Here is a 23,642-nt window from a genome sequence, read left to right as displayed (position 1 = left end):
CTGATTCTTCTGATTCACTCATGTACTGTGAACTTACGTATAACATTTAGCATAGCGCGGTTATGTCCAAAGGCAGCTCTCTACGCTGTGTAAATGGTTTTCATCTTGGGGACCTGACTGCGCATGCGCAAACACGTAAAAACATGCTATGTGAACAGAGGCAGAGCAGCCATGTGCTTTTGGGACGGGGCGTGGCCTCCTCCTCCTTTACAGCTATTGCAGCCTTTCCAGGAAGTAGCGCTGTTTAGTAATTTGGGCTATGAAACGCACAAAATGCGGACACTCGAACTTATAGGTACAGTAGGCTATAGGAAATAGAAAAATAAATAATTTATAATAAAAAATTATAATTAAAACAAATAATCAAAATATCAATTCACCCTTGGGTAGACACTGCCTACCTTGCCTACCCTGACGGCACGTCACTGGTGATAATGCTTTGAACTTTGAGGAGAACTGTGAGAGGAGACACCAGCGTCTTCACTGCTTAAAGCTGCAGTATGTAAGGTTTTTTTGGCATCATTTGGTCAAAAATCCATAATATTTTTTTTTAGCATAATGTAATCCAATGTGTTCTGAGTGGACAGTGAATTTCTTCTCTTTCTCTTGGCCCTGTAAATTCATGCTGTATTTCAGCCAATCAGAGATCTTTCTACAAACACGTGTGTGCCAAGTGTCTCAATGTGAGTGTGCCCACTGTGTGTTGATGCACTGATGTGTATTCTGCTTGATTTTAAAATGTAATCCTCCGAAATAATCCCTGTTTTTACAAAAAAAAACCTGTAATCTGATAACATGTTTTTTTAATATGTCACAGATTACAGTTACATGTTTTTTGTATACTGATTACGTAACACTGTTACTTGTAATCCGTTACTCCCCGAGCTACTAACCCTAACACTAAACCACTAAGTTTGAACTATGCAGTTAATAATTCGCTAATGCATGCCCAAAAAAAACACTATAAGATTTGCATACAAAAATAAACCACTTGGCTTCCCAAAATAGTTTTTGTGAAAGACTTGGTCTCACCTTTGTACTTAACACAAACATGAGCCATTTACAAGTGTATACCTGATTCGACCACACTTGCTGTGTTAACTGCCTCAGTCTTTACTTGACTCACCTCCACCTTCCTGCACAGTGAATTAGAAACAGCCATGCTAATTTATGCAGTTGTCTGCTTTTCAGACCCAACCCTAAGAAACGCTTCCCTCTTCTCTACGGCCTCATAAATATTTTGTTATCTGTGCCTGAGAAGTACATGCTGAGATTTATCTACAAACTAAGTGGAGATGCTAGGCCAGACATCCAGAATCATTAATTACACATCGGACTCCACTGCATCCATATAGTTTCTGATCCCTGCTCTGTGGACTAGTCACTTTTTTAAAAATGTGATGAGGCATTGGAGTTAATTAAATGTCATTTAGCTGCATTTCTTTGCTACTAAAATGCTGGTGTTATTAGTTATTGAACTTTTGGAATTAGTTCATGTCAGGGAGTGTCTGTACTCTATGAATCCTCCGAGAGCTGACTTTTGGTTTTAACCTTTCAATGCCAGACTTTGTAGATGTTGGATTTTATTATTTTTAGCAAACTAAATGTGAAACACCAACAAAAACAACTTGGAATTCAAACAATAATTGCAATACTATGGAAACTTTAGGAGAGTCAAATAATCTAGATTGAGAACACCATAGATGGTTCACCTGTCTATTTCTGATCAAACACACAATTAGACTAATGATGTGGACTCAAATGAACTGAAAATGATCTTTGAGGAACACTCAGCTCTTTGACGTTGAGATGAGTGTAAATCTGTTTATAAAATGGAGTTGTTATCTGATCAACAGCAATGCAACATTAACAAATGATCTGATTACAAATAACCAACTCTTGGAAGGCTGCAGTCCTGCATGTTTTAAATGTCCCTTCAGTCACGGGCAGTAAGGTTCATGGGTAATGTGGTATTGACTTCTTCAGAGTCAAATTTACTTTTTTTTAAATTTATTTATTTTTATCTTGTATGCACATGCTGTCAAATGTCAACACTACAAGAAGTACAAACTTTTTAAGACAGCAATGCATGTTTTGTTATTGCATTTAAATAAATGAATTAATTTCATTGCATAATTGTGACCATCACCAGCCCTCCCTAAGGCAGGGTAAGAAACATTTTATTAAAGGGAGAATATAAAAAGATGGGGAACAATGTGTTTAAAGTTAAGCCCATTATGAGTTTTAGCCCACAGTCCAAGGCATTCCAGTGCATTGTAGACCAATGTATGTGCAAGAATCACCATTGCAAACCCAAGTGCTGTCCTGGACCCGAAGATGCAGCCAGGCTCGCAGAAAGAGCGGGGGTCAGGGAGCCCAGGCAACCCCCCCACGGCCGAGCAGCCCTCCAAACGCCCCTAAGACCCCAAGAGAAAGCACCAAGGAGCCAAGGACCCAGCGCACCCCTCGTCTCCTCTCCCCATCCCACCAGAATCCTTCTCATTTGTTCATTCCTCTTCCACCTTCTAGCTCCCCACTCCCTCTGAAATCTCAGACCTCATCCGTCAGTCCAAACCATCCTCCTGTCAGTTGGACCCTCTCCCCGCATTCCTGGGCAAAGCCTCCCTCCCCTCTTTGATTCCCATCATATCTGCCATCATTCACTCCTCGCTCATCACTGGAACTGTTCTCTCGTCCTTCAAAACCGCTGCAATAACTCGAATCCTGAAAAAACCCGGTGCTGATCCTTCCAATTTCAATAGCTTCCATCCCATCTCCCATCTCCCCTTCATCAGTAAAATCCTTGAAAAAACAGTTGCCAGCCAACTTCACTCTCACCTATCCCACAATAACCTCTATCAACAGTCTGGTTTCCTAATCCTCCGTAGCGCCAAAACAGTACTCACAAAAATCACCAACGACCTTCTCATGGCAGCTGATTCTGGACTCCTCACCATCCTCATCCATCTCAACCTGAGTACAGCATTCAAAACTATCTCTCACACGGTAAACGGACTAGATTTATATAGCGCCTTATAACCACACTGGAGCAGTCCCAAAGCGCTTTACAGATCAGCTCATTCACCCAATCACTCTCACATTCACACACTAATGGGACAGGACTGCCATGCAAGGCGCTAGTCGACCATTGGGAGCAACTTAGGGTTCAGTGTCTTGCCCAAGGACACTTCGACACATAGTCAGGTACAGGGATCAAACCCCCAACCTCTCGATCAGAAGACGACCCTCCAGCACCTGAGCCACGGTCGCCCACACCACCAAGATTAGCCTCCATTGGCATTACCCATACCCCCTTAACTGGTTTAAATCCTACCTCTCAGGCCACACTCAGATCCAGCTCAAATCCTTTAAATCAACCCCTCCCCCGTCACTACAGATGTGCCCCAGGGCTCAGTCCTGGGGCCTCTTCTCTTCATCATTTATCTCCTCCCCCTAGGCACTATCTTCCGTAAACATGTTATTCACTTTCACTGTTATGCTGATGACACCCAGCTCTACCTCACCAGTAAACAATCCCCATCCCTTACCGACTGCATCTCAGTAGTTAAATCATGGTTAAATAATAATAATAATCTCCTAAAACTAAACAGTGACAAAATTGAGGTTCTCCTCATTGGTACAAAATCAACACTCTCCAAATCCAATAGTTTCTCCAACCAAATTGACAACTCCTTCATCTCCCCCTCTCCACAGGTTAAGAATCTGGGTGTCATCCTCGACAGCACGCTGTCTTACAATAATATCTGCCCCTCCCTCACCCCTCACACTGCTGGTATCCTTGTCCACAGTCTTGTCACTTCCTGGCTTGATTACTGCAATCCTTCTGTTAATTTCTAAGGCCATTCACCACACATTCCCTCCAATTGGGCGAGGCAGGCACTCATCATTGGCTAGCAGTGTGTTGCCAGCGGTCATCGACACAAATTATTGGTCCATTGTTTGTCATTGCAATCAATCATTGGCAGACAGGCTCAGAGATGCATAAAATGTTCCAAAAGTGGCAAAAACATGGCAAGAAAAGAATAAAATGTGCCAAAAGCAGTCAAGAATGTGGAACAAAAAGAATAAGGAAAAAAGGAAACAGTATTTATTGGAAAGGAAAAGTATTGATTGGCAAAAGTATACAGTAGCTTATTTCATTTGGATGAAAAGTGGCCAAAAAGTAAGAAAAAAGGAATATTTATTGGCAAAAGGATTCTACAATCTGAAAAATAGGTAAACAAGGGTTGAAAAGTTTTCCCCTTTTAAGGTTTTATGGGGGAATTAAAATCAAGAAATAATGGCATTACTGACTTAATAATGGCTTTATCATGGTTTTAAATATTTGCAAATCCAATTGTTGTAGTCTCAGAGCAGACAAGTCGCATCTGGTATTGGGCCCCCACAAAGCGCGTTAGTCTCGTCTCAGCCCTCGTCATGACATCACTTCTGTTGTGATTCGACACTATGATGAATAAAGATTGATTGATTGCTATCAATTTTATGTATGTATTTATGTATTAACCGCTTTCAAGGAATATGACTCTGCTTTGTAGTTTGCATGAGAGAAAACGTCGAGAGATTTGCAGACTTCTACATGGTGTCCACTCACTGATAATGTAGTGGGCTGGTCTGGACAGAAAATGCCAGTTTTGTCCCAGTCCACCCCTGCACAAAAATCTACATCACTTAGATTATGAAAGTCAGTACATATAATTAAAGTGTTTTAAAATATGTTAGTGACATACAAATAACCAACTCAATAATTGTCTAGCAAACTGCACAGTTTGTAGGAGAGTGCACATTCCACACAGTGTCTCATCTTGGTATTATAATGGGGTACGGGAAATTTTATAATTTTCATTATGAGAATAAACAAAATTTGTATGGGGTTGTCAGGGGTTTCTTCTCCCTCAAATGTTCCCCTCAGTAAAGCAATTAAGCTACCACAAATATTTTTGTCGGTTTCCCAAGTCTAGATGAATTCTTTTTTAAGAATGACAATAATTTGTTTGGTGGTCCTTTTACTTGGGAGGTTCATTTAACAAATTTTAACATTTCTTGGATCTCACCAATTTATTTATTTATTTATTTTTTGACATGAAAAAACAAGAAATTTGGATAACATTAAATATCCTATCTATTATTATTCTTCAATATCACTTTAAACTACTTTGTTATAAAAATGGATGTTAACATGGTTGTATGTACAGATATAGTTGTCAGTGGGGCTTCCAGAACAACTATAGCGCTGGCATATCTTGTCATTTATCTGATCAGAGTTGTCAGACCAGCAGGTGGTGCTGTGGCCCTCGGTAACTAAAGTTGCAGAAGTTCAGAGAGAAAGAGTGACTAATGGTCTTCTACAGAGGGAGAAAGAGATTAACAAAATGATAATCATACTAAATATTACCAGCAACTCACAAAACGACAACAAAAACACACACAACAAGGGAAAAATATACTGGATAATAAAAAGAACAGACAAAAAACAACAAAATGAAGATAGAAATGATCTTGATTAGAACATGAACTGAAAATACAAGGGTCAGTCTTGGTCCCACATCAGGAGGGAAGAAATGGAAATGATAAAAAAAAAAAAAAAACTATAGAAATAAAACATTTTAGTAACTAAATACTGTTTCATTTCACTTATTTACAAAATGGGATTCTTTAAAATGTGTGTCATCACTCATTCATTCCATCATTATGTTTTATAGAATTCTTAGAAAAATGTAGGAGTCGGACAAAGGTGGTACTTGCATTCAAAAGTTAGAGTACTTGAGCCAAAGAAGTTTGAGAACCACTGGTCTAAATGGTGCTTCTTGTGTTTTGCAGGATCACGGATCAGCGGTATGAGAGGCTGCCATATTTTGTTTTTGGAGACTTCAACTTTAGATTGGACTCTAAGCAAGTAATCGAGGTGAGTGACTTTACAAATTGGTAAACATCTGATTGCTGATTCACTCCAAATGTCTTTGGTTAAATGCCATCAAACTCCTGGTAATGTGTGAGTGTTTGCGTGAATTAGGGATCAATCTCAATCTAGTAAGAGTTTCTACCAGTGCAGTGCTGCTTTAGAGTTATGACTCATTAAACGCCTCACTGTGGCTTGCCCAGCTGTGTTTGCCAACCAAGGCTCCACCAGCATTGTTATGTTATGGTGCCATTCACTGCTCGGTTTCTGCCCCTTCCTCCCTCTCCCTCCTTCCTCTCCGTCTTCCTCCTGCTCCTCTTGGTGCAAATGAGGCCAGTGAGAGCTAAGGTGGTGCAGCTATTCAGTGAGATTCAGTGGGAGCACAGGTCATAAAAGCCTGCTGCGGACGGTGAAGTCCTCTGATAACAGAGTGGGAGAGACACTTGTCGGCCGTTGCTCAGCCTCCTCTCCAGCACAATGGTTTTCGAATCACTGATTCTGTTCAAGGTGTGGGTATTGTTTTCTATTCAGACTAGTGGGAAGAGGAGGGAGAGCTCTCTGAATGGATGGCTCAGATGCTCAATTGACTTAGGAAGGACTTCACCCTGTGTGGCACACATTGAGAGAAAACCTTATTGTGATATACAAACCCAACCACTAGGCGAGCCCTAAATCATCTAAATCAGTGGTTCCCAAACTTTTCACAGTCCCGTACCCCTTCAGACATTTCTCCTGAAGCCATGTACCCCCTACTCCTGCACACTTAAAAAAAACACAATAATGTAATGTCATATACAATGGAGCCCTACAGTGAAATTAGTTCCTGAATTTTACCTATCCTGTTGAGCAATAATATATATTAATTAGTGTTGTCAAGAGATTTAACAAAAATGTAGCGATTAATATGCTCTGTAATCAATTAATTTAATTCATCTCTTTTTAATCTCACCTAAAGATTGAATCAGAAACGCCCTTAACTTGAGGTATTTTCATTGAAATTACATTATTGTGGCAGATCAAAAGATTGACAAATGACAAAGTGGCTTTATAAAGTCATTTATTATTTTTAACAGACTTGAATTCATGCAGACCTAGACAATTACATTCCGCTGTATTTGAGACTAGTCCCGAGAGCTGCTGCCACCTTTAGTTTGACCATCAGGAGGAAATATTGCTGTGGACTTTTGTCAATCTCCAAATAATAGAAAATACAAATGAAATAAAACATCAGGTTCATATGAAGTACTATAAGTTAACACATCAAAAACAGTAAGAACTCTTTTCTGAGTTATACAATAGATCTATTCTGCAGCCATTCGGTCAATCGCTTCGATAGTTGTAATGTCCCCTTCGTTGTTTGTTTTAATATGTTGAATATATCCCTCCACAGCACATTGTAACCACTTTTGCCTGGATCTGGAGGATATCGTGCAGATATTGCTCCATAAAGACTCACTAACGCGCACAGGTAGCCATTCCTGATGAGAGCTCAGGAAAATGTTGGACCTCCCAAAAATAATTAAGACCACGACTGTGGCTTAGTGGTAGAGTGGGTCGTCCAATAACCAAGGCGTTGGAGGTTCAAATCCCGCTCTAGCCAAGTCAGTGTTGTCAAGGCACTTTACCCACATTGCCTAATGAATGTTAGTAGTGGTCACAGGGGCCATAGGCGAGAAATTGAATATGACTCTGCCAGTATACCCCAGGGCAGCTGTGGCTACATTGTAGCTTACCACCACCAATATGACTGTTGTGAGTGACTGGTGTGAATGAATAATGGTTTCTGTACATGCGTTGAGTCATGGACTTATTCATTTTGGCTCTGAACCCTGTCATCTTGTCCAGTGTGAATTGGAGACATAGCATGCTCGCAGCGTGTTGCAATTGGCACTGTCCGAGTGTCATGCAAGCTGCCTGTGCTAGCTGCTGCATGTTTAGCATTGAGGTGTGAGCTGCTAATGTTTAGCATTGAGGTAGTAGTAGTAGGGGATCGGCAAACTGTTTCTTGTACAATTTGCACATAACTGGGCTTTTGTTTTCCATCCGGTGTTTTTATCTAAATAACGCCAACAAAAGCACAGCAGTCTCCCGTCTTAGTCTGTGCATCAGTATTATGGGTATACTGGGAACTCTTGAAATCAAAAAGGTTCAGGCATGTTTGGAGTGCAAAGAAAAAGCATTATGTTTTGAAGTGCGTTATTTTATTCTGCAATTAATTAATCATCATTAACATGTTAAAGAAACAGCCCTAATAATAATTACAAAAAAACTATAATAATCTCTAAGCACACAACGAAACATCTTATTCAGAATTATCACTCAACGTATTTATATGTCTTAATTTGCCTACTGGCATTTTGTGTGAAAAGTTATTTTGGAAAATGAGAAGGTTGAGAGGATGCATATAAGTTTGGCTGAATTTGAGAGAGTCTGAGTCTTAAATTGTTCTCCACTAAATGACTTGTTCTATATTTTGTTTTTTCATGTTTGTCAAAGCTGAAAATCCACTTTCACATAAGTACATGGTCGCAAAGGGCATCAAGCATATTTGGCTAGCGCATAGCAACGTAGCTCTCACCAGATTTGCGCTTTTTTGATTAGATTGTTTTTTCTGTCATCGCCAGAGAGGGTAGTCTTACAGAGGACAATGTGTAATTTGTGGCAATGCATCAGGTTTTGCTCCTGTAATTGGATCACATCAAACAGGCCTGTCATGTGTCTGAAGATAATAAATACAGAATCCACAAAATAAATGTGTAAATGCACAGCAGGTCACTGAGACTCTACTATAAGAGCATATTCAAATAACCATATGGTTAGAAATTCTCCTTTAAAAAGTCATTTTTGCCTAACTCGCAATATTGTGACTGTGCTTGGATAAAATACAGAAATATATTACAATCTAAGGACTCTAGATAATCTGTCATAATTTACTGCACTTCCAAAAGAATCCTTACCAATGCTACACCAAGCAAACTTGGCTCTTCTGGAGTGATTGTACCCACAGTGTTACAAAAAATAGCTTTGTACACAAAATAGACATGATCCTTCTATTATTTGAAAATTATTTGGTTGAACACATGGGTGTTTATATTCAGTTCATATGATTTCATTGTTCAGATAGAGGAAAGTCAAGCCACGCCCCCACGCTACGAGAGTGATTTTGCGCAAAAATAGTTTCTCTGTCAGTGCTGAAGATGGTAGAAAATTGCTAAAAAAAAAAGTGAAGCTAAGCCTGAGGTAAAGGTTATTTCTGTGGTAATCGTGGAGGAGAGCAACAGCAGTAGCACAGTAGCAGTTAGCTTAGCGATTAGCAGCACCTGTCCAGTGGACATGAGGAGGAGTCTTGGTTTATGAAAGACAAGGCAGGCCTCGGCTCTTAAATATGTTAAAAAGTTACGAGGATACAAAGTTCACCATGGCTGTTTTTTTTTTGGCTATTTTGACAAATAAAAGGTAAGCACACATTTTATTTTCATTTTCTGCTCTGGTGCTGATTCATTATAGGAGTTATGGCCTTATGTTTTTAGTGTAAAAGTTTTAAATATTTTGTGTTTGTGGGTTTTTGTTTTCTGAAAGTTTAGTGACCTTTGTGGCTAAATTAGGGCTGTCCCAGTTGCTGAAACACGGCAGATTTTGACAGCTATCACTCAGAGAGTGAGAGACAGATGCTCTGTAACAGGCGATTGTCCGTGCTTCTTTAACACTGATTAGTTTTTTGTGTGCATGTGATATCATTGGCCCATTTAGTCAGCAAAAGGCGCTTTAAAAAATGTATTTCGTGACATTTTTGTCTCTGTCTTAGTGCCGGTATCACGTACTGAGTTTACCTCCGTATTGAGATTATAACCCTTACCCTAACATCATCCAATAAACAACTAAAACATGTGTCCGTTATAGGAAATAACACCTGATGATTTACAAATTAAGCACTGGGTGTATAACGATTCCTTCGTTAGATCGATGAATCAGTTTTTATTTCTACGATCCAACTACATTGATCTGTGCTCGGCAAGTTGGTCTTCCAGGTGACATTTTTTTTAATCTAAAATAGCTTTAAAAGGTAATCAATTGATGTATCAATACAAGGTAATAACGCATTGGATTTTAGTACGGCAGACTTTATATGGATGGTTTTTTTTTTTTGAAAGTGCTTTTCATATTAAAGGCGTTAAGGCCGACTCCACTAGTGTGACCTCACACAGTGTGCACCAGCAGATACCAAACAAGGAAGGAGAAGAGGATGAGACCACCTTTAGGGTCCAGTGTGTGGAAACACTTTAGCTTTTGCACAGACTGAGATAATCTAAAGCAGAGGCTCACTGTGTCCGCCATCGACCACTAGGCCTTTCTGGCAGCGTTCACTGCAGCAGCGGTAGCATTGGCACGTTAGCATTAGCTCTGCAGAAGCAGCCTCAGGCATGTTAAAAGGAAAAGTACCAGATTCAACCACTGCTCATTTAACCTGAACAGATCTTGGTTTCACTTAATTTTTTTATATTGCATTATTTTTATATTGAAAAATTAAGCAGAAGAGACAGGTAAACCGAATATGTATTCTTATTGAAGACGTATTGAGTATTGAAAACGAGAGAAGAAAAGTTAACATCCTGTTCATTTAAAGGTGACATATCATGGTGTTAAATCCTTCCTTTTTACATATAAATCATACAGTTGTGGTCTATATAAAGTGGAACTGCAATGCTTGGGTCTGAATTCCTCATTATTATAGCTCCACCCCTTTTCTACCCCTTTTCTGATGTGCTTCTGAGAGCAACTCGTTTTGGTGCCGTCTCTTTAAATGCAAATGAGACATTTCATACCCCGCCTCCTCTACAGGTTGCAGAGGTGACACTAGGTTCAACTCCACCCTGTTCGGCCATTTTTGTAGTTTGATAGAAGAGATATGGCTATGTAGCGGCGCAGAAAATGTTTATTCACACGTTATTTACAAAATGTCAACAACGGAAGACTTTTCCATCCAGCTTTACATGTTGGAGCCAGAGTCGGACCCGGCGGAACGAGATGAAAATGAAGATGATGAACCTGCAGAACAACGTCTTCATATGAATGTTAACAAGTGAGCTAACACAAGCGCTGAGCTAACGCTGCTTCAGCAACCTTCGCCAGTATAAATAAGGATTTGCCGAAAGACTTTGTCTGATTGAGGGTTCAATTCCTTCTATCTTTGGAGACGACGAACAGAGCACTTCGGTAAGCTGTAAATAACGCTAAAAAGTGTGATGATAAGACGTCCCTGTCATTGTTTTGTTAGCATTAGCAGTTGCACCGTCTTCATATGTTAGCGCTGTGTGCTCGTTTTAGATCCTTGATGATATGGCCTACGTGATTTAATTTAAGTCTAAAGTTTTCATTAGTCATTTCATTTTGCCGTTTTTGTCTTTGAAAAGACTGTATTAAAATGCATTTCCTGACGTTAGCTTGAAGTGCTTTGCGCACACAATAATGACCTTACCCACAGATGTGGGTACATTTCCGTGAAAAATTAAACTCAACCAGTACTTCGAAAAGGTTCTGATGCTGGGAGACGGTGTAATGAAGCGTGTGGGTTACTACATCTAACAACCGAACATTTTGACTTATCCTCTCGTAACTTCGGCATCCTTGAGCTTAGACTACAAAATAAAAGCGAGAAATAAAGTGTCGGGCCTGGAGTCGATGTCCTAATTTGGCACTTCCGCTGCAAATATTGACATCATTGTTCAAAAAACGTAATAGAGAATCGAAAAATCGAAACAGATTGAAAAATATGACCAAAACAGAATATAAAGATATCAACGGAGCACCTAAAGAGACTAATTTTAACTTTGCTGTACTTCTAAACACTCTAAATATACAACAAAATGCATTTAAGGGCTAAAAAAGTGGATTTAGCATGATATGTCCCCTTTAAACTGTGTTAAATGTTATTTACTTGTTTGTGTCCACAATTAATTCATATACGATTCCCTTTGGAAACATCAGGAATCTGTGAAAGTTCACCTGCACTGTACAGTATCCAGATATTTAACTCACACTGGTTACATTATCATTTTGTCATTTTGACTATCAAGTCACTGAATCGTTTGAGATTGAATCATTCTAAGTAAACCAATATCGTCCTTGAATCGAATCGGCAACAACAAATTGTAATTTGTTACACCATAATTTAAACACAAAATTTGATTTTAATAAACAAGGGAAAAAAAATATGAGTCAAGCAATTCATCTTCTAGTCGAGGACCGTCATTGGTTCCAATTCCAGCTTCAGTTGTCCATGTGTTAAAGCACTGTTGGTCAGGTGGTTTTATTGGCTCTAACTCCCCTTACTTTTTAACATATAATATTTTGGTTGACTTTATGAACTGAAGAAAGCACATTTTTTGTATTCTTGCTTTGCACAAGATTTCCCTGTATATCCTAGCACTCTCTATATCAACACAGATAGTTTGCTTCTGTGTATTGATGGTCCTTAATCTGTTCCTGAATACATTGGTTTTTATCTTTGTATGTTTTGGTCTAAAACATTCCTTTTTTTCCCCCTCTGTTTATTTTTCTCTTTTATATCAATCTGGTCTGAACATTGCTTGTTACTCATCCCATAATCAGCTATGTTTGAGAAGGGAGATTGGACAACCCAGTTTAAGACTGGGTGGAAACTGAAGTAACCAGAGGGAACACATCCCCTGTGTCAGGCAGATAGACATTGTCACATTCTGCATTGACACTGCTCAATTCCACAACTATATACATTATAAATAGTGTTGTTTTCCTCCTGGCTTCCCTATGTTTCATTTGTAATAAATTAAGTGTGAATGTGAGCAGCTAATTGTCTATATTTAATGTAAGATACATCTTGCATACTTTTATCTTGTCTCTTATTTCTTTAGAGCTACTGAATCAATTATCATTATAATTCATTGTAAATTATCAATACATTTTCACTCCCTATTGATAGAGAATAACCCTTTATTTAAAAGTGAGTTTGTATTATGAACGGCTGGATGACATAATGAATTTGTAGCTCTGCTTTCTTATTTTTGTGCATTTTTTGCAACTTGTTTATTTTGACACAACATCCAAACTCTTATTGTGATTTAATTAGCCAATTTAATCTTGATAACTCTCTCCTCGTGGTTCTTGTCATTTCCTGGCTGCTTTGTGGTAGGTAAGCTCTCATCCTCTCCATGTCTCTACCACTCTGAAATGCTGTTTGAGTGCAGCAAGGGTCACGACCCCTCTTCCAGGGATGTGATAGGCTTGCAATGCTTTGTGTCCATCACTGCCCCTCCACACACTGCTGCTTTCTTATGCGTTTTTGCCCCATTCATCTACACAATCACATCTAGTGAACACACACACACACAAACCAATTTGTTAGTCCAGATGAGACCAATTGATCCACAGTGAAAGAGGTGTGGCAGCAGTGCAGAGGGAGCCTTTTAGACTGCCCACTCAGGAAGTTAGAGCTGTGGGCGATAGCATAACTCAGCCATGCCTATGAGGGTTTCAACAGACACACTGACTAGTTTACTATTATTTACAATCAATCAGAGTGACCTGTTCCGACAATTAGCAACAAGAAAATGAAACAACATATTAAAAACTTGGGTAGCTCTTTGCTTGAAGTTTTATACATAAGGCTGACATTACGCTGTCATTATCTGTGTGTCATTTGCTAAATTATGACACCTTTGGAGCTATGTTGCCATTATTTGGGTTAGGTGAGGGATCCAGTATGGTTAGGTAGTGTTAGGGTTATGGTTAGGTAATGAACGACACTTAATGTCCACGGTTACATTATGTTTTCATTCCGAATAAAAGTGTTCTGTTTATTTGGCTTTAGTTAATTCCGCTTTAGCTCTGGGGGTTGGGAAGGCTCTGATTGGACAGGGGAAGAACATGATGTATCACGTCGATCACGTCTATTGGGAAAAACACACAACAAACCTTTTATTGTCGGCTATAACACTAAAGACCACACATGAGAATTTTTTCACCTTTTGATTGTAGTTTTGAAGCAGCAGATCGACAATTACACACCTTGGTCCGTGGAGCGGAAAGGAGATAGGAACTAATCACCAGTAAATAAAGCCCAGTAAAACTCCAGAAAACAATAACTAGGAATAAATAGTTGCTCCATGGTAAGTATAGTAGCTTTAACAACCTTTACAATGATAAACTTGGTGATATTACAGCCTGAGCAGCAGTATGGGGACGCCTTTACTCCGTCTCCGGATCTTAGTATTATGCTAATGACAGGGGTCATGTCATAATAATGACAGCGTAATGTCAGGTTTCTTTATAACACTTCAAGTAAAGTGTTACTGAAACTTGTTTAAGCCACTCTCAGCTAAAAGACAAAATCATATGATGTAAATGAGTGATTAAAAACAAATTTGTTGTTCTGGCTATTGATTCAAACTTGTACTACTGTTTTCTAATCCCATCAGTCACATTGCACTGTCTGGATTGTCCAGCATTTTTGCATTGTCATCTGTGCCTTTCTACTTTTGCACATTTTCCTTCAGTTTAGTTTTATATGTCATTTTGTAAATATATTTATAGTGTGATTTTTTTAGGTTGTAATGTTGTATCGTCTGCACTATACGGATATTTGGTGGATTCACCAAAGATTCACGGGTATTAAAATGTGTGCAAATGTCACTACACGCACTAATAAGGGGCACAAATCCCAGGCAATCAGGACTGCGTGCATTCAGTGCAACACAATGCGTCCACAATCTATTTTGCACATCTCCCTCTGGTGAATATGTAATGTCGGCGTATCAGATAAGGGGAGAAAAAGAATGGGAGGGGGAAATGCAAATAATTTAATGCAGTGGACGCAATGCAATTCATCAAATCTGGAACTGTTTGTGGTGACTGTTTCTGTGCCAAAAATAGTACGACCTACAAGCAGATGAAAAAAGGCTATAGTTAACCTTTTTAGTATAAGAAAATACCTTAAATAAAACAATAGTCAATATTAACAGCCCACTGAAATACAATGAGTATTCAATTCAATTAAACTTTATTTGTATAGTGCAAATTACAACAAAGTCATCTCAATGCACTTATCAAATAATAAAATTCATAATAAGAAAAAAAAAACTCAACAAGATCCACTTGAACAAGCATTTGGCAACAGTTGGAAGAAACAACTCCCTTTTAACAGGAAGAAATCTCCAGCAGAACCAGGTTCAGAGGTGGCAGCCATCTGCTTCAACTGGTTGGGGTTAGTGGACAGAAGGAGGAGAACAGAACAGGATGGAGAGATAGAACATCAAAGTGTCCCAGACTAGTTGAGCCGTGAACCACAGATCAGGGACTGTCTTCCTCTCGATGTTTTGACTCGAACTCTTGTGTCATGTTGATGGCAAGAAGCGTCAGGTCAGAATCAGCTGACGCATCGATGGTACAAGGTTCAGACAAAGCGCCACTCAGGACAGCTCACAGACCTGCTGGATGATGCTCAGTAGATCATCTTCAGTTGATGCAGACTGATTTTTCTATTGCTGTAATAACTTAGATCAATGGCATCAACAGATCAATAGAATGGTTTCTGTGCAAAGCTGATCCTGTTTCCCATGGACTGGTAAGAGCAAAGTTACAGGAACTGACAGCGCAGACACATTAAATTAAGGGGGAAAAATAAGATTTTTATATACAATACTTTTATTTGTTTGTTTTTTTCTACATTATTGAATGTTTGTGCATCAGACAGAGAAGTCCACCTGCCTAAAATTGAACTTCTTCATATGTCATTTCGTGCTTCTGTGCACTCAGCTCTCCATGTTGAACCAACAAAATGTTCATTTAAATAGGGCGGTCTCAACCACGTCTATACATTACATTATCTCAGATCTTAGTGAATACGCTCCTCATACATACTGTAGGAATAATACCAAAGCTGATTTTTACTTTGAAGACAAAATAGAAAAGAATGTTTTTATTGTCATTATACACATGGTACAATGAAATTAAGAGACAACTCTTGTAGTGCAAGATACAGAGAAAAATGTAAAGAAATATAGATAAGTGAATTCACAAGGGGGACCAATAAGAAGATCAATAAACAAATAAATAAACAGTGAGAACAACAAGGATAAATATATTGCACAGTTACAAATTCCAAAAAGACTATATCAACATGTGTAAACAACAAAGAAACTAAAAATGTAACTTCAACAAACTTTTTAATATTTACTGATACAATGTATAGATGTTGATTAAACAATCAATATACCAACATTAAGATGGTTATTGAATTTAGACAATACATTTAAGAGTTTTTTTTTTTTTTGTTTTTTTTAACAACCTAATTACCCCTTGGAGTTATTGGTTTGTAATATTAATTTTCATAGATATAGTCTAGCATCTCCCATTCAGCAAGAGAAAAAATAGTGAGGTCCAAATTGCCAAAAAAAAAAAAGTTAAAGACAAACTATTGTTATGGAACAAGTGACAAATGGATACAATTATATACATCAGCATTTCTAAAAGCTAAGTGCTAATGGAAAAATACTCTTTATTAAACAAAATAAACAAACAGCTTCTTTTTCTGGATTATTACTTGAAGAAATACCTATAGGCATTTCTGGCTATTGAGCAGACTATGCAATTGCATAAGGTCCTATGAGCACAAGCTCCTACATGGGCAAGCAAGTGCATGTCATTCTTTCAAGAGCCATTAGCAAGCAACAGATGAGGCTTCAGGCAACCAGTTGCAAATCAGAAACCTACTAAACAGTGTGACAACCATTCTAAGGACAGAGGGGACACCACGATGACTCACCACATTCACCAATCTTTAACAGTGACATGAGAAGTCCACTTCTGATGTTTCACAAAGGCCTCTGCTGCTAAACATAGGTAAAATTGAAGCGACAGTTAAAATAATCGAGAGATACGCTGACGATGTCATTTACGCAACATTAAAAAAGAGGCTGTTTCATATTTTTGACTTCCCCTGTGGGAGGATCTTCCTAAATGAACAGCAACCTGTGCATTAGCAACAAACAAAGCTCTGATGTCACAGATAAACGAATGGTCTGCAATGATAGCGTGGGATGTAAGTCACAGCCTACAAGCCATTTTAAGACCTTTAATGACAATTAATGTCATCAGGACAATTAGTGCACATCTATTGAAGTGCTTATCTGTAGATGGGCTCCCGGCGGATCGATCGTCTATGCTCATCTCAAGATTGATTTTGACATGGAGAGACTGGCTCTTTCTCTATGAGCCAAGGAGGAGCTTGTTTTCCACTAGACCAATCAGAAAAAACGCAACTAAAAAAAAACAGGCAAAAGCAGATGAGGATTTAAAAAGTAAAGTAATTGTTACTTTATTTAGTTTAACACCTGAGGCAACACCAGGCACCCATGAGGCTTTCCTGGCCTCACTTTGAGAATCACTGTGAGGCCAGGCCTTTGAGAATACCTTGGTACCTTTCTCTCCAGCTGCATGCTACAGCACTCCCATATGTTTTATTTTTTTACTGCATTGTGTGGGACTAGGCTGTGGACCACCACTAACCACTCCCATGTTACCCATCCTTGTCTGTTGGGAGGTTGAGGGGACCAGAGAAAAAAGGGAGGTTTGCTTGCAAAGGGAGTGGGCTTGTTATTGTCACAGGGGTGAATTCCAGGTGGCAAATTCCTGGTATGCTTGCAATGCAGGATCAGTAACACAGACCCTCCCCTGTCTAGCCCGTGCAACCCCATTAATTGTGTCTAACAGAGGGAATTGGTTTCATTTGAACTTCATTCAGTGGCCCTTTGATTGGCAGACAAAAGACACAGCCACGTGGAGACTAATTCTAGGGCTGAGCAGCCTGGAGGTGGTCCAATCCTCAGCAACCTTCCTTCGCCGCTCCCATGGGTCTGATCATGCTTTGGCTTGATCACGCTTTGCATCGGTGCTGATAAAACAAGCGACCTCAAAGAAAGGGTTTGAAGAAATTGTCTGGTGAGTCACGCATCCAACACTTCACAGTCCACTTATCAATGTTGATTTCCTTTTAATCCTTTATCCAACACTCATACTTAAGCCTCATTCAAGACTGTCATGATGAGCAGACCAAATGAGATGCCGCCCACGGTGGTGTAATTAAATTGCTGCAGCTGCAACCTGATGTTAAAGGTTTATTAGGAATAGGTCTGAAGATGCAAAAACATAGATGAATGGATGCAAATACTATGAGAGAGGCAAAGCATGTGATCACCACTCAAACCTTTTTTTTCTAGCATCAATGGCAAACAAATCAAATATACAGATTTGGAGCAAATCAGCAATCAAATTTACACATTATTGAAGGGAGAACTATTCCAACGTCTAAACTCGTGGCATAGTAGCATAAGTTACGTGGTCATTTTAGTGACAGTGAAGGCACAGGCAATATAGACACACCGATTGTGGTCAGGTAGCTTGGCTCTGATAATTTACAAATACACCTTAGATTGTTGTTGAAATCCATGTGAAAATGAGAAATTACAAGTTTTCAGTTTTACCCACATTAACAAGAAACGGAGAATCCAGCGGAGCAGTATTTTTCAGTTTGTTTACGGTAATTATTTACAGGGCACATGACACCAGAGGGGTATTCAAGATTGGAGGTTCAACAAACTCTGTGTCTATCCGTAAACTCCGAGTCAACATACCCTGCGATAGGAAACTTTAAGTATCTGTTCTATCACAGCTGGTATGAAGTGAGTCAATCAACTCTGAGTATGTGAACCTTGAGGTACTCACGTGTGTGTTCACACCAAACGAGACTAGATGCCCTCGATGAGTCGCTTGAACATTGTCGCACTTTTTGGTCGCTTATCGCTTCATCGCTCCAGTGGCCGTACATTCACAGCAGTTATCATAGACAGCTCCACTTATACTTACGGTTTAAAATAAAGCAGCACACAACATTTGTCCGCAGTGTGTGATGTTACAACTTGGTGGTCAAAGAAGAGTGTCAATGTAAATTAAAGTGTTCCTTGAGAAGTGGTGTTAATACAAAACCTGCAGGTTCAGTTCACGGAGAATGTTACCTTGGTGACACACTCAGAGTATAACTTAGCTCGCTTTCTAGATTTGGAAACTCAAACTTGCCCATATTTGAGCCCAAACATACTCAGAGTTTGAACATAACCCGCTTTCTGGAATACCTCCCAGTTTTGACACCAAATGTTTTTAACACCTTATTCTATGAAAAAAAAAAATGCTGATAACCGATAATAAAAGTGCCAATTGATGCTCAGTTTGTCCACTTTTTTGTTTGTTCACTTTTAAGATAGTTCTTGTTGAAATGAACTAGAGGAGGGATACCGACTCCTATCTCCTCAGTGATAAGGCAGAGTGTTCCGAAGCTACTTATTTTCTTCCAACCACAAACATTGGCTGGTGTTAATGTAAAGCCCTGGTCCCAACTCATATATGGTCATCCTCCGAAAAGCAGACGGGAAATGTAAAAACCAACAGTAAAATGCAAAAATCACATTAAAATAGACATAATATTGTAAAATATCTTGTCAATGAACTATTTAGGATGTGTTCCTGCATTTAGCATTAACATAAATTTTGGTTTCATGTGCTCTGTAATGTTACATTATGTCCAAATGGTGATTTCTTAGATGCTCACTAGTTATAGTGCAAGAATATTTGGACTACCATTAGTGAGGGAATAACAATACGACATTTCTGCATGATCAAATCCAAAAAACAAATTTTAAAAATGATCTTGGTGCCCTGTGTGCTGTACCTGCATGAACAGAAGGCTGAAAAAAAAATACTCTCCAGTCTGAACGTGTTTGAGGTGGGCAGTGTAATGTAGTGTGTGTGGGTCTCCAGAGGTGACATAAGGCTGTGAATCAGCCATGTCGATGACAGGCTCAGGGCTCCGTGCCTGGACTCTGAGTATATTTAAAATCCCTCCTAATTAAACTTAAAAGAAAGTAAATTTTATATATGCAGTTAATGTGGGCTGCTCACCGGCTACAATTTAAGGATTGATAGAGGCCAGCTGGAAGGTTAATTGCTGACTTGATCAACTGCCCCTGTGACACGGTAGGGGCTGTATTAATTGGGTCTGATATCCTGCTGCAGATTTCATTAAACCACTTTGGGCCTGTGTGTTAACTGTAAGAAATATGTATCAGCTCCCCCTATCTGTCATTTACAGTAAGTGCAGAGGCCGTTTGAGAGCAACAGTCTACCTACCTGTTGACTACCATCTTTGAATCATTAGTCTGTGCATGCTGGGATTAAACACAGACAAACAGGACGTTGTGTACACGCCTTATGACATGTATGTCCATCCATTCATCACTGCTACAATGACTGGTTGATACGTTTTCGAGAACTGTGAATTGTACGTCACAAAGTAATTTTTTTGTCTACTTGTTTAAATTTTAAAATAATTTCTCCAAAATTTCAGTTAAGGGATGTTAGAATCAACCATGCGCCACTTTTTCTTTTGTCACCATGATGCCAAATCCATTCTTCCTCTCTTTTGAAATACAGCTACACCTTGGAGTTTGGGATTGTTTAGTTACATAAATGTTGCAGTATTTGTTTATTTATCAGGGACATTGTGCAATTGTCAATTACGCCAGATTTTGCAAATTGCTAATTTACATCTGCAGTCCCTGGGCAGATAAATAAAAAAATACAATGTAGAGATCTAAGGTAAAAAAAAAATAGGACAATTCATAGTAACAATTGGCAGACAGAAATACAACTACAATAGCATGATAAAGTCATAAGTGCAATAAAATCTAATCCATCAATAAAACATGTTTTATATATAACAATGCCGTCTAAGTAAGATGATAATAGATACAGTATGTAAACTGTGCAATACAGTGATAGGAAACATTAACGTTTAATGCGGTTCAAACGAATATGTAGCAGCATCATTAGATTCTGTTGTGCAAACTAAGCAAACTTATACATAGCTGCATCTTTAAAGATCTAGCTTTGAGTAAGATTAACATCTGATCACTTACTGTAATCTGGTAGAAATATGATTTGACAACAGAGTAATTTAATCCTTAATCTGATCAAGTCAAAATCAAACATTTAATTCCTAGCCAGTCTTGATGCTGAACTAATCCCTGATCATAATTTTGTTCCCATAAAATTTTAAAACAACTTTTCTCTTTTCAACTGGGCTTTGATATGGTGTGTGTGTGTGTGTGTGTGTGTGTGTGTGTGTGTGTGTGTGTGTGTGTGTGTGTGTGTGTGTGTGTGTGTGTGTGTGTGTGTGTCTGCACTGCTATAAATCAAAAGGTGGCCGGTGTAATTAAGTGTACACTACATTAGTCAGGCTAATTAATTTTGAGGCCCATCCATCCATTAACCAGCGGGCCAGCACTGATTGGGCCTCTGTTGTGTGAAACCCCTGACACCAGGGACTGTGACCCTCCTTGGCTGCCCTCAGATACAATCATGCATACACACTGAGGGACACAAATGCACACACACAAGCACTTGTGCTAAACATGGTGCAGTTTGACCAGAAGAGGAGTCATTTGTTGTAAAGGTGACAGTTTTTAACGACTATAATGAATTTATCAGGAGAGTGTGTTTGATGAATTGAACTTCTAGAAGTGGAGAAATTGGGAAAATTGTATCAGACAGGTTGCATTGACAAATCTTTTACAGAGGTTGTAGTATTATACCAAATCAACAAAGGTGTAAAGAGTACTGATATATTCTACTCAAGTAGAAGTACTGTTACTTGATTGACATTATACTCAAGTACAAGTAAGTCATACATAAAATACTTACTGTAAGTACAAGTAAAAAGTAGCTCAATTAAATAGTACTCAAAGTAAAAGTTATTTTCACCCCCACGTTTATTTTTGGTAATAAATCTTGCCACGGTTCTCTTGCATACAGTAAACATCTCATGTATGAACTTAAAAAGGAAGAGACAAAATATTTATTTATTTTCCACAAAAGGTTTATCAAAATGTACAATTATTTTTTTAAATAAAATAATACCAATAAATCCAATTCAAAATAAAAATAAAAAATGATATATATATATATGTATAGCTGAATTTATGAACCCTAAAACTGAGAAAATAACCGTGGATTACGTTTAATTTGGTTGATCGTCTATGATGTTATGCATTTGATTGTTGTCTGGTCATTACATTTTTTATAGTTTCACAATGTCCGTTGATCATTTTAAAACAAAAAATAACAGTTTACTCAGTAACGGTTGGGTGTAGAAATGTAACTAATTACTTTACTTCCTTTAAAATGTACTTAAAGCTGATATCCAGAGTTTATGAGAAATCAAAGTTTATGTATGATTTTTTTGAAATGCGAAAAAATATTTAATTAGTCTTTTACTATGGTCGACTGCTGATGGTCATTCATGTACATTAATGTATATAAGTCCCTCCTTCGTCCTATAGACCCCTGTACAAATGGAAACAATCTCCGACTGCGTCCAGCCAATAGGCTTCCACTTCCTATTTTTGAGTCTCTCAATCAAAGTGAATGCAAGGCTGCGCGTCACAACAGCAAACAGGTAAATATGATTTTGGCTCTTACCGGAACCATAGACCTATATCAATGCAACCCGATGCAACCTTGTGCAGAAAAGCATTGGTAGATTGCAGAGGCAGGGGGAGGAAGTTAGGCTGCTAAGGGCGGGACATCGAGTCGTCCTCTCAGAAACTCCGGGTAGCAGCTTTAAGTACAAGTAAAATGAGAAATACACTCAAAAAAGTACAAGTGCCCCCCATAAAGGCTACTCAGTTACAGTAACGTGAGTACTTGTAATCCATTACTTTCATAACTTGTTAAATGTCCTTGAACAGTGATCTCTACCTATTTAATACACCATAGTAAAGCCATCACATTGGCCCCTCGCCTGTTTATGGTCTCAGAGGTTTGGTCTGCGCTGACATTTCCTTACAGTGCAATAAAGATATATTATCTTGTACAAAGACTATCACAATGAGGACTCATTATGTGTCTGATAACCCATCTGGATATAGAGGGAGATTATTCCCTTCAGACAACAACAACTGTTCTCCCTCACTCTCTTAGGGCGTTCTGTGTCTGTGTTAGTTTTCTTCTCATGCTAATGAATGCATCTCTGCAGAGGGAGAGAGGAAGTTCAGCTATGAGGGCTTAGTTTGAGCAATGCCGCTTTAATGGGAGTGCTGTCCATATCATTAAAACTGAGGCAAATGAAGAACAAACAGAGGCTTCTGTTGGTGGTGCTCATTTATAACAGGCCGTTTGAGTCAGGCACCAGTCATGCTATTGTTATTGTGTGGTTAGAGGACGTGGGGAGGGTAGGGGAGGGCATTGTGACTGGCAGCAGGACACACCATGTCGATGGTGTGATGAACCATGCCAAGGATGAGCGCAGTGCCTGGCACAAGGAGGGAGTGACCCTGGTCAGTAACCCGAGGTACTCTTTATAACTACCAGCACCGACAACTTTGTTCAGAAGTGCTACCATCTGATGATGAAAGATTTGAGCTGGAAGTGTGTCTGAAAATAACCTGATTTAAAAAAAATAAATATATATATATATATATGAAAATTGGTAAAATAATACAAAATTTAGAGGCACATTTTTGAGTTTCATGCTTATTATTACTTCTCTTCCACTATAAAGTCAAATCATCCTTGGTGTGCACAAATCAAAATAACTTTGTCTGTTTCATAAATGTATACATTTAGTCTCCATCAAAATATT

At 38.8% G+C, this 23,642-nt stretch overlaps 1 protein-coding gene across 2 annotated transcripts in view; it reads left to right on the top strand.

The window, feature by feature from the left end:
• The window catches only part of inpp5a (inositol polyphosphate-5-phosphatase A), a 243,586-nt gene that overhangs the window by 172,871 nt on the left and 47,073 nt on the right, over window positions 1-23,642 (top strand). For both annotated transcript variants that reach the window (XM_028467693.1, XM_028467694.1), the window contains exon 9: window positions 5,839-5,923. In XM_028467693.1, the coding sequence (XP_028323494.1) occupies window positions 5,839-5,923 (85 nt within the window). The remainder of the gene's footprint in view (window positions 1-5,838; window positions 5,924-23,642) is intronic.

This window comes from Gouania willdenowi, chromosome 15, assembly GCF_900634775.1.
Source record: "Gouania willdenowi chromosome 15, fGouWil2.1, whole genome shotgun sequence".
In the NCBI taxonomy this organism is placed as follows: domain Eukaryota; kingdom Metazoa; phylum Chordata; class Actinopteri; order Blenniiformes; family Gobiesocidae; genus Gouania; species Gouania willdenowi.
Note: the sequence above shows the minus strand (reverse complement) of the source record. Positions and strands in the feature narration are given on the sequence as shown.